This window comes from Tinamus guttatus, unplaced genomic scaffold, assembly GCF_059628265.1.
Source record: "Tinamus guttatus ecotype Peru unplaced genomic scaffold, ASM5962826v1 Tinamus_guttatus_pri_ptg000741l, whole genome shotgun sequence".
Lineage (NCBI taxonomy): Eukaryota > Metazoa > Chordata > Aves > Tinamiformes > Tinamidae > Tinamus > Tinamus guttatus.
This window is the reverse complement of record NW_028289275.1, coordinates 132,202-150,215: the sequence shown is the minus strand read 5'-3', so window position 1 is coordinate 150,215 and position 18,014 is coordinate 132,202. Positions and strand designations below refer to the sequence as shown.

General features: G+C 42.9%; 1 protein-coding gene across 1 annotated transcript in view; it reads left to right on the top strand.

Annotated features, from left to right (window-relative positions):
- LOXHD1 (lipoxygenase homology PLAT domains 1) overlaps positions 1-18,014 on the top strand; it is a 131,891-nt gene that overhangs the window by 98,028 nt on the left and 15,849 nt on the right. Inside the window, exons 34-37 of the mRNA XM_088537278.1 lie at positions 1,708-1,835; positions 5,931-6,048; positions 12,438-12,615; positions 16,778-16,963. Of these exons, the coding sequence (XP_088393404.1) occupies positions 1,708-1,835; positions 5,931-6,048; positions 12,438-12,615; positions 16,778-16,963 (610 nt within the window). The remainder of the gene's footprint in view (positions 1-1,707; positions 1,836-5,930; positions 6,049-12,437; positions 12,616-16,777; positions 16,964-18,014) is intronic.

Genomic DNA, 18,014 nt, shown 5'->3' with positions numbered 1-18,014 from the left:
TACCAAAGTTAAAACCTAACCTCTTTGAAAATTCCCATTGATGGCTTAACCTCCTAGGTAATGCCTAAAAACTCCTACTAGTGATCTCATGGCTTGCCTGTAGATTAAGACAGATGTTAACAAAAACTTATATTCAGTGTTCCTTTAAAAGACCAATTCTGAACATTTACTTTCATAAGTATGCAAAAAATAAGCACATCCAACTGTAAAAATGTTTGTGATGTTGTGCCAGAAACTTCCTGAAAGGTGTGAAGAAAATCAGGGGAGATGTTTGAGACATGAAATCAGAGGTGTAAGTTTCACTTTCTGATCAGTTTCCTAGTAAACTAGGGGCTCTTTCCTCCTAAATAGCTACAGTTAAGAAATTGAGTTTATTTTTTTTAGAGTTCAAAGGAGATATTCAAGGGCTTGAGGAAAGTTCATATGTTATTTTTTTTTTTTTACTCTTGCACAGACATATTTACCCTTTTCATATCCTTTTCAATTTAACTTTCTCTTCTTGGCTTGATCTGTCATACTTATGCTTTAAATTGAGCAGCCGATTTCCCAGAAACAAAATATAGAGTTAATAGCTAGTTAGCAAAATAGTAATTAGTAAATATTTAATATCTTCCACAATAATTAAAAATTTTAATGAACTTGTAAAGTAGCCTTTCTTCTCCAACCTGTGGCATGATGCTCTGCCATAGTTTAAAATGTATGTGGATGAATATGGGCTGAACAAGTTAGTCAAGAATGCACAGACCTGAAAAATTGCTTTTCCATTATATTATTCCTCTGCACTGCTGATTTATGTGACATCTACAATTCAGGCCAATAAAACTTGCATAACAGCTCGCGCTCTGAAATATGTTTTGTTGGGACTGTTTTTAATATTCTTCCACTTCTTAAATCTAAGGTCTTGTTACCATAGGTACAATTTTGAAAGCATCGAAGTGGCCTAGAAGTCTTAATGCCACTGACAGCCACCGGGGCTTGCATGCTTTTGAAATATTTTTTTTCTGAATCTTACTACTCACATGTCAGAAGAAAAGAACAAAGTTAGGCTGATAAGATGGAAGTGTTGCAAAATAGTTCCACCCAATTTGGCACACTTTTAAACTATGACGTCTTGGGACATTCTGGGCTGGTTGCAGCACTGCGCATCCCACTGGGAAGCTGAATGTTTGCACTTTCCTACCATATAAAGCATTCTATGATTCAATGATTTAGATTTATAGACTTTAAAATGTTGGTGATATTGGATTAAATATTGGCCATAAGGTCATTGCACATTGTGGGAAATATTTTGCAATCAAGAGAAAGAAACAACTGAGCTGGGTGCTGGTCAGAGGTCTGCAGTGTTGGAAGGTAACTGTGATGACAGATGCTGGTATTAGAGAGATGGAAACGTCTGACCATTGACACTACATGGTGGTTGACTCCTGTAGCCCAGCAGTTCATTGCTCCTCAAGCATTCATCGTAATGAATATCCCTTGCTCTCAGAGTGTGCATAGGCTGAATACCTACCAAAAGAAACTTAGAGAAAGTGAAGGGGAAAATCCTGCAGCAAGGTTCATCCTCTAAATTTGCCTGATAAAACTGCGGTGGACTGTAATGAGAAGGTTATCTTCTGCAGAGCTTATCCAGCCTTTCACCAAGGCTTTTGCGTAGATTAAGGATGGTTGTTTCAAATAAGACATTCTGATCATTTCAAATTCTTGCAGATCCTGTACGAAGTTACAGTTGTGACTGGAGACATTGAAAGCGGTGGTACGGATGCCAATATTTTCATGACTGTCTTTGGATCCAATGGGAAGACTGAGGAGTTGCAGCTGGAAAAAAATGGAGACAGGTACAGTAACTTTGTCACTTATTGCTTGGAGGCAGAATCATAACAGATTCTGGTGTCAAGTCTGAAAGCACTTAGGGCTTTGATTATACTCTCACTAAAATAAATGGATAAACTCCCACTGGTTTTATAGATTCAGAACTGGTCACCACTGGAAGTGTAATTGCAAAGGGTATGCTATGTAGCTAGTGAAATAATTCTGTGTCATTAATACAAGTTTTGTTTAACCTGTTCCTCCATGATTTTGGAGCTGAGTGTTATGAATAAAAAGAGGAACCGTGAAGTTCCATGTCAGCAGCATGAGGAACCCTGGGCACTGCGTGGAAACCACAGGTGCAGGATTTCTTCAGAATACATCATTTGTGGAAAATAAGCAACTTAATTTAGATGTTATTTGACAGCTGTGATGGGAACACTTGCATATACACATTAGTAACTGTGCAGCAAATGGCATGCAAATCTGCATGCGGGTTCCTACCTCGAGAAGTGCCCACGATGGGGAGGTGGTGACTGTCCTGATTTGACTCCCCCCATTCACACAGCTGGCCAGAAATGTGCCAACTTTGGTCCAGAAGCCACGTGAGGGCTCCCAGAAATGGTGAGCCCTGCTTGGGCTCTGTGCCATGCTAATTGTAACCATGTGGTTTGGGAACTAGGGCTGGCTTATATGCAGCTGGCACAAAGAGGACACACCATGACATCTGTCTTTGCAGATGTGGCCTTAGCTTGCAGAAAGCCCCAAACAGTCAATGAACAGTGTGGAGTGCCATACTGTGTGCTTCAGAACCTGAAGATTATGCTAAAAGATGAAATTTTGTATTTTCTTGAAGAGAACCAACCATCAAATATATCCCTAGTCTGATACCAGCACTTCTCTAAGCCAAAAGAAGCCCACATGTCACCTATCCATTTCCTAAAGCTTTCCTTCTCCCAACACCTCCCTCTGTAAGCTTTGGTATGCTCCAGAATGAACACAGCACAACACAGAATGAACACAGAAACTGGCTTCAGAAGGCTTGAATTCAATTAATTGATGGTCTCCAATGGTGATGTTCCCAGGAAAGCATCCATGGCATGGCAGGAGGGCTGGAGCATCTGCCCGTGCAATTAGAGCCTGGCTTGCAGAGGAGGCTGGAATTTCACCCCGGCCTCCCAGCAATGCACTTCTTCCACCACAGCTTTGGGTATCGCGTGTGGGCTGGATAATTGTGGATGAGGCTTTTGGCATAGAGGTGTTTGCTCAGGGGATGTTTTACTTGCAGCTATCATAGCAGACTGGGTGTTGGGGCAAGCATGATCTGCGAGGCTTGGAGCCTTTCTGTGTTTAGTTACGTAACAAGCATGAGCGCTGCTTGCTCTCATTTAAAAGCAAAGCAGAATTCACATGAGAGTCAAGCAAACAAAAGTATCTAAAGGGGACTGGGACAGCTCCAAGCTCTTGAGAGGGATTGTAATTTTGCTCCATGTAGCGGAATAAATGATACCTCCAAACTATGTAGCTTACAAAAAATGATCAGATTTGTCTCTGCAGATGGGGTGAATGATCTATAATATAATGGTATCAAGATGTGGCAAAGGGGCCGCATAATTCATATGGTATTAGTTGCCTGGGATATCTCCTGTCAGCACTGGGACCTGCAAAAGAAGGTAGAAATTCATTGGGGTTGCATCAAGAAGGACCTACAAAACCCACCCATTAATACGTTAATAACCCCAGGCTACAGTGCTTTTCTTTGGGAACATCCTGGCACATGTCCACTAGCTGGAGGAGCTCTGCATCCCACCTCATCCACCAGCAGCACAGAGCTCAGGACATTTGTGCACGTCAAGGCCCTCCAGTATCGTGGAGGATGCTATCCCCCATGCAGGACGTGGTAAAATATATGTGTTGCCTAAATATATGTGTTGCCTGTTTGCACACTGCTGCTGTCTGTCTTGATCCCGCTGTTAACAGCTTCCCTCAGTCCTGCTTTGCATGGATATCTCTTCAGCCTTGAGGCCTGCAGCGAGCGACCAGGGAGAACCCCCACAACCGAATGGATAGCAGGCACTTCATCTTTATTGGGGCCATCCTGTGCCAATTCACTCACAGCAGCTTAGTGCATTACAGAGAACTGGCTGTCTAACCTGCCACAGATTTAAGGCAATTTTAGCTACATTACTGTTATTGCCAGGACCTCTGGGCAATAGAAATATTTATAAGTGCAGGCATGGGTAAGAAAGCTTAATGAAATCCCTCAGATAAATGCTTCAATGTCCTGGAAATGGCACAGTGCCAGACAGCAGCTCCTCAGAGTGCTTCCCCCCTCCCATTTTTTTTTTTCTTTTTTTCTGGCTTACAGGTTTTATGTTGCTGTTTGTGTAAGTTAGGGATTGAAAAGACCTCTTGGGTCACCCAGCCTGTCATGTTAGCAGTTATTTCCCTGTCGTATGAAGATTTCATGGAGGTAACAGGTGAACATGAGCCGTACGGCTCATAAGCAGGATATTCGCTGAAGATAAATAATGGTTTATTTGGTTGACAAGCTGTTTAGGCTAGACTTGCTCAGCCTGGAAAGGAACCGAGGGAGAGACTTCTCTGGAGCTTTGCAGGTAATAGTGGTTGTTATGAAAACTGGTCAGAGGATCCTAAGATAATTCAGGCTGGAAGGGTCACATCTTTTTCTTAAATAGAAATGAAAATCAATCCATTTAGGGCACAAAAGCACACACTCTCTCAATAAAACAGGCTGTCTTGCTATCGAGTACCACCAAAGAGAAATAACAGAGAGGAGTGTTTTTTTTGGTTTTTTTTTTTGCTCTGAAAAGCAAACATAGCCATTAATAACTGGAAATGGACCTCGACCAAAATGCCCTATGCAAATGCCTCCAGGAATGTGGGGAAGCGAATGCCTGGATGAAAACTCAGAGCCTTGTGCCAATCCCTTTTGCTAACATCTGCAGCTAGGCAGGTCCAGATAATGGTGTGAGGATAATCACATTCAGGCTACAGGCTGTAATCTGAGCAGAGGTTGATAAAGAAATGTTTTTTTTCTTCCTACCCTGGCACTGCACAGCTGGTAGGAGGCCGAGAACTTTCCCAGGAACAAGATATCATCATTATGTGTTATCTGACAGTATTTTATATATATATATGCACAATAAATGAGCATGACGGTGCCCACAGTTTGCAGGGCTCCTTCTAAAGTTCTCGAGGACGCTGGTCCTGCTTTGTAGCTCACCCCCAGAGAGACGTTTGCGTGAAGGACAAATATCAACAGCAGAGTGGTCAGGGTGCAGAATGGTACATGCACTGTATTTGGGTGCCCTTCTACCCAACAAATGTTGCATTTCCATCTTCCAAGCCTGGAGCTCATCTGTGAGCCAGGGTATTTTGGGGAAAGCTCCAATGCTTCTGTACCAGAAGATGCATTTGTAGGAGCAAGATGTGGGACAGGATGTAGGGCAGGATGCTTCAAGCAATGCAACACAAATCTGTCCTGGTTCTTACCAAAGACAGAGTTAATCTGAAAATCCAAAGTCCCCAGATTTGTGAGGGGAATGACGAATCATTGGTTTTGACCCTTTTCTAGCATAGTTTACCTGTGCCTGCTAAACTTAGGCTTTGGGCTCCGACTCATGATCAGGTTGCCATATTTAGCTGAGCTGCAGGAACTGTCTGTCACCACAGCAAACGCAAAGTTACGTGATGCATCATAGTGAAGGAAGATTAAGCAGAATTGCTTTGCCTTCTAGCTACAGAGAAGCACATGGCTAGATGCCAAGAGGAAGGGAACGTGCAGTAACCTGACTGTGAGTTTTGTCTATTGTTCTGGTTTCAATCAGAATGATAACACATACTACAGACTGCCTGGAATGACTCCAGAAATTTCGTATGGGCTTGATTTTCCAGGGGAGGAGGAATTCCTGTCAAATCTGGACAGAGGTGTCTTGCCAAAAACACAGTAGCTGTTGATTACAGGAGAGAAAAGCTCAAGTCCAACAAAATGCACTCATAAACTTTAAATGAGGCAGCTGGCAGGGTCTGAGTTGTGGAATGGACCCACGAAGGGCTTTGTGAAGCAGTGGGAAACCTCCCTGGTCTTTCAATCCCTCCAGATTTGAGCGAGGCCAAGAGGACAGTTTCATCATGGAGATTGCAGACATTGCGCCCCTGATGAAGATGAGGATCCGGACGGATGGAAAGGGCACTCGCCCTCACTGGTTCCTGGAAAGGGTAATGTGCTTCACACCGTGTGTCTCACTGTAACCCGGGGAAGCCTCCCAGCACTTGGGAAAGAGGAGAAATGCGAGTGCCTCTCTCAATCCTTTCCTGCTTCTTTCCTCTTGGTGTCTCATGCTTTTTTCCTGTGGGACCTGAGTCCATTAAGAAAGGAGCAAGGGCAGAAGCCAAGCTTTGTAACTTTACTGCAGTCCCTGCTTTTAGACCCCACGCTCCTTCCCTGCGAAAGGGCCTTGGTGTGCCACCAGGCCACCTGCACTGTCTTGTCTTCTATCTCCAGGATGTCCCTTCAGACCCTGCAATTCCCTGCCCTGTTCTGACTCCATGAGAGAATGGATCCCTTTGGGGGTGCTTTTCTCTTCCCCTTCTCTTCTTGTGTTTTCAATACAGCATGCAAAATGGCTCTGACTATTTCTGTCAATTGCATTTTCCCCTAGTGTCCTATCTTGCAAAAAAAAAAAAACCCTACATGTGCCTTTATCTTCTCTATACAACCATCAGATCCATGTAAACTGCACTTATGTTTGGGCACTAAGATGTAGTTTCCTTGTTATGAGTCCTATAATTATATTTCTAAGATAGAGGTGGAGTGACATGCTGTTTCCACGCTGCCAGATGTCATTAGAGGAGGAACACATCTCTGCCATGTTTATTTAGCATGCTGTTTCAGGAGCAGATGTATTGTTGGATTTTTTTAGCTTAACTTTTAGATAAAAATAGGTGAAGATCCAGTGGCTTAACCCATGCCCATGGTCAGAAGGAACAGTGCACAGTTTTTCTTCGGCCCTCTCTCATTTTTTACTAGTCTGATGTTGTCCTTCCTTTATCTCTAAGTAATGTGCTTCTAAACACTGGCCCTTCGTGTACCAACCTGCCATAAGGTCACAGCCAGTTAGTTGCAGTTTGTTTTTGTACTTCAACATTAGTGCTTTGAAAATAAGCCCCTGTGTGGCTTTATAAAGCACTAAACCTCCAGCCTGTAAACCTCCAGCCTCCATCTGCCAAATAGATGCCACAGACACGCAGTTTTTCTCTTTGTGACTAAGGAATAACTCAGCCTGTGTTCTGCTTCAGTTCAGTCATCGTGGTCAAATTCCCTTTGTCAGGTCCCTGATACCTTCCCCCTGAGTTTTATAAATCATATTCATACAATATGAAATCATGTGGAGCTTATTCACCCAGAGACATACCAGATCTTGTGGTCATAAGATAGCAATAGCCCAAAGGCAAGGGTGAGTGCCACTTCCCCGTGGTCCTGTTGCCCACCCTGCCAGGCTGTTGTGGCCCCTGAGCCCAGTGGGTTTTCCATTTCCAGGAAGCCCTTCACAGAGATTCGGGCAAGGAGGATTCCTGTCTAGACGGCTGATGGGCTTAAAGCGCTGCCCTAGATGGTCAGGAGCAACAGAGCATGCACACAACTCATTGAAAATGGGATTTTAGCTGCTTTTGGAAACTGTACGTGTAGCTTCCAGGTCAGAGGTTGAGCTAACTCCAGTGATACCTACACAACTTTATTTATTAGCTTTCTTTCTCACCTTCCCCGAGAAGGTAAAAATAACATGGACAGGCAGCAAGTCAAGACAGGAACTCTGAGGAAAAGGGGAGGAAGGAGCCACTGTGTTCTCTGATTTGTATTCCAGCCTGGAAAACTTGTGTAGCTTGGTGTGACATGAAAACTGATCTGAGCCCATTTCCATTTCTGTCAAAAGTGCATATTAAAACTGCATAATGAAATACTTGTGGGGGTAGTGCTAAACTCTCAGACAGATGGTTCACAGTTAGCGCTAACTAGCACAGTGAAATGAGAAGCTAGATTAAGCCATCAACCCCATAATTAACCATTTGTTGCTCCATTTATCTACAGGATATTCTCAGTTTTCATGTTCTGTTAAAATAACAATAAATGATCTTTCTTAATTCTCTTTGGTCTTTTTGTAAACAGTTTGCTGGCCATAATTCATACTGGTTTTAGTTCAGCAGAAATACAAGTGCATAAATACCGATTAAAATGCACGAATTATCAATGATGTTGTACACAGACGAAAGATTCAATTTACAGGCACGGAAGTAGTCATATTTTTTCTCTGTCTAGATAAAATATGTTGAAATTTCATTCAGAATCTCAGTGAAGTAATGACTTGGCACTAAAGATTCAAGCTGCATCAACAAGGGGCATAAGTTTTAAATGCTGATGCTTAATCTACTAGAGGGAACAAAATTTGACTTGTGATCAGGCCAGAATGAATGTGGATGATTATTCTTATTTTTACTACTACTATTTATGTTTGTGTGCCCATGTGTGTCGTTCTATAGACACGGTGCCCAGTTCTGTGAGCAGAATATCCCTTTGCCCACACAATGCATGCACGAAAAGACACATTAAAAAGGTTTGAAAAGCTGAGGAGCACTTTCTGGTATCAGCATTGTTGAGAGAGATATGGACTTTTTTTTTTCTCTTCTGACATAATACTAAATCTCCTTTTCCACCATGTCAAGCTACCATCAGGCTGTGGATGCTCAGTGCTTGAAAGAACAGACTAGGTGACTTCTAATTAGGAGACTTGTTAAAATGCATGCTTTAGAAACCTCCTCTTGGGATAGCCCACTCCTCAGATCACATGATGGTTTTGCCTGCTGTCCAGTGCCTTAATACGAGGTAGAAAACCTCAGAGTAAGAAGGAATGAGAGCTCACAGAATGAAGAAAACAGGGAATTGTGTAAGGTGATTCTCAGAATTTTAATATTACTTTGTGCTGTCAAGGCCAGACAGATAAGAAGCTGTCGTAATGAAGCACTAATTGCATTGCATTCAGACATTACAAATAATCCTGAATACAGGAGTTTGTGTTTATTCAGTTCTTCTTCCTTTATATAAAGGAGATTAAGAGAGTTTGAGACAAATCATTATAGCAGGAGCTGATTGTTCTTTGCAGCAGTCTTTTTGTTTCACAGGCAGGGACCTCTGTTTTAAAGTGAAGACTAATGACATGCAACAGAGCCATGGAAAAGTACGCTGAAGCTTTTAAAGGTGAAATCCAGGACCCATTTTATTCCAGTGCTGGTGGGATGTGCATGCCCATGGGGAGGGTATATTACACTGTGGCTCAGAGAAAGATGGGCAGACCTAAACCAAAATGAACTGTCATGTCAAACCTTTCTGTTACAGCACACGGTGCACAACTGATTGCAAGTTGCTGGTTGAAGGTTCCTGTCAGCTACCATTTTTGCTCAGTTGCAAAGCAAGTTATCAACATTTTATTCATATGCACTGATTCAACTTTCTTTTTGTTTTTAAAGTGCATTCTACAGTCCAATTAAAACCCATTCATAATTAGTGATAATGTTTAGACTTAAAAGTATTCAGGATGTCCACAGCAAGTTTTAGGTGTCCTAAATAATAGTTTAGATGCAATGTAAAACAGTGTCCTTATTGCTGAGCAATAGCTAAATCTCTCCAGAGTAAAAGCAGACAGAAAATAAACATAATCCGAGCCCAGGTCCTCAGATTTTTTTTTTTTTTCATTCTCCTGGTCCAAATCAAAATCCCGCACAATCCTATGTGTGGGCAGCACCCAGGTATTTCTGCTTTGAGGATGGTGTTCATTTCATACCATTTTAGTCACTGAAAATCTGCATTCAATTTTTACCTCTTTTATCAAATTATTAGGCCTCTTCTGTAGTCAGTAGAGATGGACCACCTATCAGATGCCTTCAGTGACCGTGTGCCTATCCATAACTTAGGCAACAGCACCAAGATGGGGTCAGTTGCTTTTCCCTGTACATCAACCATAGGGACAGCCACAGTGACACGCGTGGACTGGAAGCCCAATGTTTGGGTGGCTCAAGGTGGGTCAGATAAATCTCATTCCTTGGAGCCATGGTCTGATTTAGCAACCAGATTGCTGAAGGTCTCCTGTTACCTCATCTCTCTTCTACTCCTCTGTGGAGCAGTGTCCAAGAGTGAGATAGCAGAGGTTGTTACTAACCATGCTAACTGCTTACATGAAGCTACATATGGATGAAAACACTCATTCTCAGTGAGGGAGAAAGATGGAAACAGAGGGTGTTTTACATTTATGGTTTTAGTAGCCTGACAGTTTTTCCCAGACAGCATCTGGAGCATCGGACATGGGCTGATTATTTGTGCGAGGTCTGATCTCGCTGACTGTGAGTGCACTCCAGCTGGCAGCTCTAATCTGCTTCTATCCCCTGCTGTTTTCCTGTCATTTCCCTGTAAGCTTTTCTCAGGACATTTTACTACTAACAATGTCACTGTTGTGCCCGAGCAGGAAAGAAAGGTAGAGCTGGTTGAATCTTCTCCAGCAAAGAGTTTATGTACCAAGGGAAAAAAAAAAAAAAAGGAATTTTATGTTAATCTGAGATTATTAATGATTTCCAAATTTTATCTAAAAAAAGTTTCTATGTTAGACACTTAGCTAATAGGATGTAGGCATCTTTCACTCATCCCTGAGGATGAAAAGACATCCTTCTGTTGTATATCCTGACAGAGAGGGCACCAGCCAGGGGTGGTGGAGACCTGAGCTCTGCTTGCTTCAAAGCAGGGATTCGATTCAGTCTCCTTGAATCACGGAGCTGTTCCCTAAGCACAAAATAGTAGTGTCACTGCCTGAGAATAGGAATAGTGTACCTGGAAAAATGGGACAGCTTTAACAATCCACAGTGTTCTGTACCTCTGGGATGAAGATGCTATGTTATACATCTCTGCTTAGCATAGTCGGAGAGAAAAATCTCAGATGAGTGTCCTACTCACAAAAAATGTACAATGCACAAGTAGCACTGCCACTGCTTCAGTGGTGGTTTAGCTGTTGCCCTCTTTTTAAGTCACTTTTGTAACCTTGAGCAATGTTCTTTTGAACTGCTAGAGGTTTCAGTGTCGTTTGAGTGAGGTCAATAGAAGGCCATAGACTGGGACACACACTGTTTGAGGACAGAATTTGAGTTTATTTATTTTTTCTCAAGATAAATTTCCTAGGCCGACAGATGGTAGCGCAGTTGAAGGTCACTAAGACAGCCAAGTGGTGGAGCATATGAGATGCTAGGAAAGACTAAGGTAATCAGAGGTTTAAGCCCTGAGAAGAGAAGGGGAAGGGGGAAACCAAATGTTGTCTTTTACTTGAAGGGAGGTTACAGAGAAGATTGGGCAAACCTCTTCTCAGAGGTGAATAGGGAAAGGTCAAGGGCAATGGACAAAAGTTGCTGCAATGAAAATCTTGGTGGAACATAAGGAAAACTTTCACGGTTGAGAGTGGCTGGAGGTGCAGAGTGCTGGGGAGATATCTGTCCTTGAAGCTTTACAGGACTCAGCTGTGCAAGACCCTGCAATCAATCCCACTTGGAGAGGACAGTTGGACTAAAGTTCCTTTCAGCCTAACGTTTTCCACGATTCCATGATTCTTTTTTTCCCAATATCATGTGCACTTCTCTGACACTTCTCAGGTCCACATGACCTTTGCAGAAATATGTATAGTAAGTCATAGTTTCTGGGTACACTGCTTTACTCAGATATGGTCTCTGATTCTGTTATATGGTGACAGAAATGGTAATTTGCAGCCCTGTCTCCTTCTTTCTCCCCATTTCTCCCAGTTCAATGACAATTTACCACCAGATTTTTTCTGCAGGCTGGTGGAACGTTTTCCTCCGACAGATTCAGGTTCCATCAAGGCCACGTCGATCAGGACACAAAAAGGAGGATGTGTTATCAGATGCTCACTGGAGTAGCTCTCTGGCTTCTTCTTGATAGGTTTCTATTCTGTTCTTACCACCTATCGCCACAGCATCTGGGCTCTTTCCAGTAACACATTAGGCAGTGTGACTAATATCTGTTGCATGTTGTTTGTTCTATCACCCTTTCCCAGAGGGAAAAGTGTGTGAAGTTTTGCTGGCCTAATTTTTGCCTGTGCATTTTTTAAAAGAACTTGTTGGGGGTTGTTTAGCATATCTACATAATGATTGTTGTGTGTTTGTGCAGAAAAGATTGAAAGAAAGGTACTGTGTACTTCAAGGAGAGGCAAAGAGGCTCTTAGTAGCTCTCTGTTCCTTATTTAAAGTTAATTCCAGATCAGTTTCCAGGAAAGATGTAACCCTAATAGAGCTGATCTTTATCCATACCATATGTCAGAGAAGTTCTTCCTGTGCTTTGCCCTATGCAGGAAAACGTGCAATATTATGAAGATCATTTCTGTAGACAAGCAAAGCATTGTCCATTCAGAAGTGCACAGCTTATCCCAAAAAAGCTCAGTACAGTTTTTCAGACTATCCCAAGGCTTTGCAGAGAATGACACATTGCCCATGTCCAACGCTTCATACGTGCCCTCATTCAAATGGTAGCTGATTTTTTTTCCCCTTGTTTTGACTGTCCACAGATTGTCTTGAAAAACCTGACTAATCAAGAAGTGGCTACATTTACATATGGTGAGTGGCTGTCAAAGCTGAAAAATGCAACGGGAAGTCTTGTGTGTGAAATGCCAGCCATGATAAATGATGAGCAGATGATGGAGGACACAACATACACTATTCAGGTTAAAACCAGTGATGTTGGAGGTAGGTGTATGGTGGATATTTAAAATCTTTTCTAGCATGAAGTTCACCTTTTTAGCAGTGAAAAACATCTCATGCGTAATTTGAAATTATGCAAAAAAGTGTAATTTAGACCTACTGTGTTGGAACACTGCCATTTTGGCTGTTCATCTTGAGAGCATTACACTGTGAGATCCATCTTCTTCTGATCAGTGGATATGAAATATTTAGACACCTGGCCTTTATATGACTGCTAACTGCTTCCTTGGAGAAACCCCAATCAGAACCTTTTGCTAGAACATGTTGCTACTGTCAACAGCCCCCTTTTTATTTTCTAGTCAAGACTGTGTCCACATAGGGTGGGAGACTTGATCATGACCTGGTGGGTTCTAGGTGTTCAGTCAGCACTGTCTGCCTTGACTGAAGAGCAGAACAGTTTTTTGCCCTCCTTTTTAAAGTGTTTCGAGATCATTTATCTCATGAAAAAGCATCTCATAGTTACACACCAGATAGAGGAGTAAAAAGAAAGCTACAGAGCTTCAAGAACCAAGAAATGGAATTTCTGTGTCGTCTCCTGGGATCACTTTGCATAAGAACTTCTGTCAGCCTGCTGGATCACTATGCACAACTGCCACATGCCAAGTCGGTGCAAGCTGCATATTTTGATGAGGATACCTTTTTTGAAAGGTTGACACTCAGAAGTAGCCCTGCCACACTAGGGTGCTTATCACCTTCTGATCTTTACCTCTCTCTCTCAATTTACCAGTGGCAATTTTTGCAGCTTGTGGAGCTTTGAGCAAAGTATCTTAAGCACCTCACTTATTTCTATCTCTTCTGCCTGCTGCTTGTCTGAAAGAAAGCATGTTGTGAAATACTACAAACAAAAAGAGAAAGGATGATTTGTTTATATATCTGGCAATCCATCCAGCATAATGGTAGATCTTTCAGTGACCTTTTTGTGAAATTCAGCCTTAACTCAAAAGTGATAGAAATAGGCCCAGGGGGACAATAGAAGATGACAGCAACAGCAGACAGATATGCCCTTCCCATTGAATGAAGGATGACAGATATTAATGATGAAGCATTTTATTTCCTGCCATGCAACCAGTAGGAAAGAACAGATTTCAGAGAGGCTTCAGAGAGCCTGGTTATGATTAGGTCATACAGCATCCTGACATAATGCTGAACTTCATCTAGTTTGTCTAAAAGATGGTAAAAGTCATGAACCATTTCCCCTCTTTGATCACTACATATTCCATGATTACTACTTGTTGGGCCGCTGCAGGAAAAAAAGACCTTTTATCCCTCATAGATATTTTAAACATGTTATATAAACTCCCAGCACACTGATATTGTCTAGGGACAGTAATATGCCACTGTGGTTAGAGTCAGATGTGTATATTTCTATGCATAAAGCTTTTCTCTGCAATAGCTTTGAACTTCCCAGTGCATCAGAGAAAAAAAAAAAAGAAGAAGAAGAAAACATAGATTAGTATCATCTCACCTGTTTGTCACTCTCCCCAAAAAATGTATTTCTGGTCTAAACTCTTTCTAGTTTAGGCTCTCTCTAACCAACTCGCCCAAGAAGGGAGTCTTAATCTTGGCTGGATCATCTTCTGAAAGGTCTCCCACTGCTTCTCCTTCCATCCAAGTCATGCAGGGGCAAGACAATTAATTTAAACTAGGGAAAATGAATCCAAACAAAACTGTTTACTAGGAAATAAGAAAGAAGCCCTTCCTCCTCACACAGCTAAGAATAGTTTAGTTTTACTTTTCCTCAAAAAAGCTTTGTTACAGTTTGGCTTTCCAGAAGTCATCCAACCTAGAGCATCACATAACACACAGAGGTCATATCAAAGTATATTCTCCTGCAAAAGACTGATTCCAGTCTTTCAAAGATCAAATCTGCAGGCCACCAGCAGTACCTCAGATGTCAGCTCTCGAAGTTAGAGAAAAGGGAGTGTCACAAGGCAGATGGTGGAGTCTTTGGTTAAAACCAAGATATTGATTTATTTTAGCCCTTAAAATACAAATAAAGCACAAACTTGCTTTCTTCAAAGAATAACTCACAGGTAGGTCTACAGTAGAACCAGAGTATATGATGGCTCTTTCTGTGGCACAAAAACGGCCCCGTCTTTCAATTTTGATTCCCACAGCCGCTTTGTATTCTACATGCAGGCATCATATACATGACAATTCAATAAAGACTGAGGAAGAATAAATACTGCTTTCTCATTTTGCAAGCATTAACAAAGCAGGAGGTTTTTATCTGTCTGGTTATAAGATTAATTATTATGTTGTCAGCTCAGCTACAGCCTACAAATTACATAATTTAAGACAGCCGATGTCAGTGCCTAGTGGTCTATCCAAGTCTCCATTAAGTCAAAAGAAGGACATTCTTTGGCTTCAGAGGACTATGATTCAACCCGCAGTTAGGCAAAAAATGATGCAGCTGCTCAGGAAGAATTGTAAAACCTTAGATACTTTGTTTGGAAGGGGCCTCTGGAGGTTATTTCATCCAGCTTGCTGCTCAAAGGGCAATTGCTAGCACTAGGTCAGGTCAGGCATGGTTTTGCCCAGCCAAGCCTTGGACACCTTTAGGGACGATGGTGCTCCCTCTTCCTTGGGTGCCTGTTCCATGGCTGCACCATTTTCCTAGAAGAGATTTTATATCTTTCTCCTAGTACCCAACCTGAACCTTGCCAGATGCAATTGGGGCTCCATTAGGAGGAGCACTGCCCAGTTCATGGTCTGCACTAACTCAGATTCAACCTAAATGTGAATGTTACTGCAATAACTTCCGTATCCTACCCAGGTACAGAGGTTCCACCTCAGATGCAGAACAAGGAGAACTTGGAACAATTCTCCTTGCTGAACTTCATGAGGTTTCTGGTTGCCCAGTTCTCAAGTTTCTCAGAGACCACCTGGTTTGAAACTCTGCTGTTCATTGTCTGTCACTGACCCAAATTTAGTGTCATCTACAAGTTTGCTTAGCATGCTCTCTCTTTTAGGATCATCATTTAGGGTGTCGATGAAGATGTCCAATGGCATGGACCCCTTAACTGACCCCACTGAGATTGTTCTCACGGCTAGCCAGAGCTTGTGCAATAACAGTTCCTTCAGCCCTTCATTTGTCAAATTTGTTACAGTTCCTAAATGTGCTTGACAGTTTCCTGGAATTAGAAATAAAAAAGGACCCAGATAGGTGAAATGTACATCGATTCAGCAGTCTCTTGTTCTTTTCTGTCCAATCTCCTGCTAATTGCTTGTGAGGGAAATGTCACAGCATGAGGCCTTCATAAGCTTCTTCCTGCCAGGAAGGTTTTGCTCAGAAACAGTTGGTTCTTTGCTTTTTGAGACCTTGCATTAATTGGGAATCTACTCCTTGTAAGAAAATGGACTTTAGTTTGCTTTGTTCCTCACCTCAGCAAGCTTTAGGGTCATAAAAGCTACTGCCAGATGAACTGCCTGAATCCCTGATGCTTTCTCTTCCTTCTTAAGTTCTTCCCAGGGAACTGCTGCAAATTAGCCCCAATTTAACACAGGCATTTTTTCACATGGACACCGAAGGCCGCTTTGCCTTTCCTCTGTATGGGTCGTTTTTCCCTCTTTCAGGTTCTTTCAGTCCTTCTATAAGAAGGGATGCAATTTCTTCCTGAAAGAATTCTATATTCAAATAATTATCCTGAAGAAGTACTAGTACTTTGACTGTAGCGAAAAAAGTTAAAATCTGTTTTTTAATGTGCTTCTGTAGATGGCTGGATGATGTTGTACCAGTCACTTTGTTTGCCAAGCCACCCTGTGGAAATGAGCATCACGGCACTGACATCCTCTGTGAAGCAGTGAGATGCACAGTGCTATGTCAGGAGTAGACAGATAGTTCTGCTTTCTGTGGGTACTGTTACCATCAGCGTCCCATCCTGTTACCATCCTTTGAATGCAAGGGCAAAGCATTCCAGCTGTGTTTACAGGGATGGGCTGGGAAGGCTGGCTTGACTATCACGAGTCCTCCTTGCAGAGTCCTGCACGAATTCACTGTAATCAGTTGGCAGTGCCCAGAGCAACCTGGACATTACTGCAGCCACCTCCAGCCTCTGCTGCCTCCATTTCCATGCATTTGGTAACAGGGTGATAGTCCTACATGGCAGAGTAGCTCGTGACAATGTGTCCTGCTCTGTCCTTCCAGGAGCAGGTACCGATGCCAACGTGTCCTTGATTCTGTTTGGAGAGAACGGGGACAGTGGGACCCTTGCTTTGAAGGAGTCCAACAAGTCTAACAAGTTTGAGAGGAACCAGATGGATGAATTCACCTTCCCTGACATGCTGAGCCTGGGAGAGCTCTGCAAAGTGCGGATCTGGCATGACAACAAAGGTCAGTGTGAAGATACAGGTGGGATGGGGGAGGCTGGGACAATGTTTGCACGGGCAGACACATCTGTGGACATGATGCTAGTTGAAGATAGACCAAGCAACCTCAAGTGTTTGCTTGGCCTCCTGTGTCTCTCTCCAAGCAGGAGGCCGTCTCTCTTCCTGATGGCATAGGATCTGCTATAACAGGTCCCCAGCTTTGGTCAGAACTTATAGCCCCCACTGCAGGACAGAAAATGATAACTCCTCCTAAGCAGAGGCATCCAGTCCATTACCCCAACACAGCAACTCTGTTAATGCAATATGCTTGTCACAGGCCAGTATTGCACTCTCCGAGCAATTTAACACTATCAACCTGACACTGACACGTGGGGTAATGTAGCCTGGCATCACGTAGTGAGCTTTGGAAGGTAGAAACCATGATCTGTGTCTGGCGTTATTAGAATCACTCCATCATACGGCGGGTGCGCGGTGCCCTGCCAAGAGGGATGCTGACGTTTCGCTGCTGCTGGACACTGTTACGGGTTGCATGAGCCAGAGCAGTCGTTTGTGCTGTTAGTCGGGTGTCAAGCAGCATCCTGTGACAAATGCCTCAACCTGCGCTGCTGTCATGATGCCGCTCCCAACCCCTGCCTTCTTTTTCATCTAAAATAAATGATCCTGCATTAACGAAGCAGTCCTGGCTGCAGCAAGGGCTGCAAAGGTTGAGGACTCCCATATATCCACCTGGCTGGTGTTAGCTATGTGTTTTGGACAGCAGTATTTATTCCAAGTCCTGGGAGGATTTGCAGCAGGACTTCCCAGTCCTTCTCTGACTGGGCTGCTGTCCATGCTGGGGCAGATGGCTTGAGTTTGAGCTTTTCCTGCAATGTAGACATTCCCCAACAATCCTCTTCTTGACACTGCACGTTGTGGCAGGTGGGCGGATTGCAGCTCAAAGAGTATTGCTGTCTCACGTGCATGCAAGATGGTGATATATCTCTGTCTCTATTGTAAAATGATGGAAATATGACCATCCAGCCTGGCTTTGTTATTCCAAGTCACTGCAAGCTTTG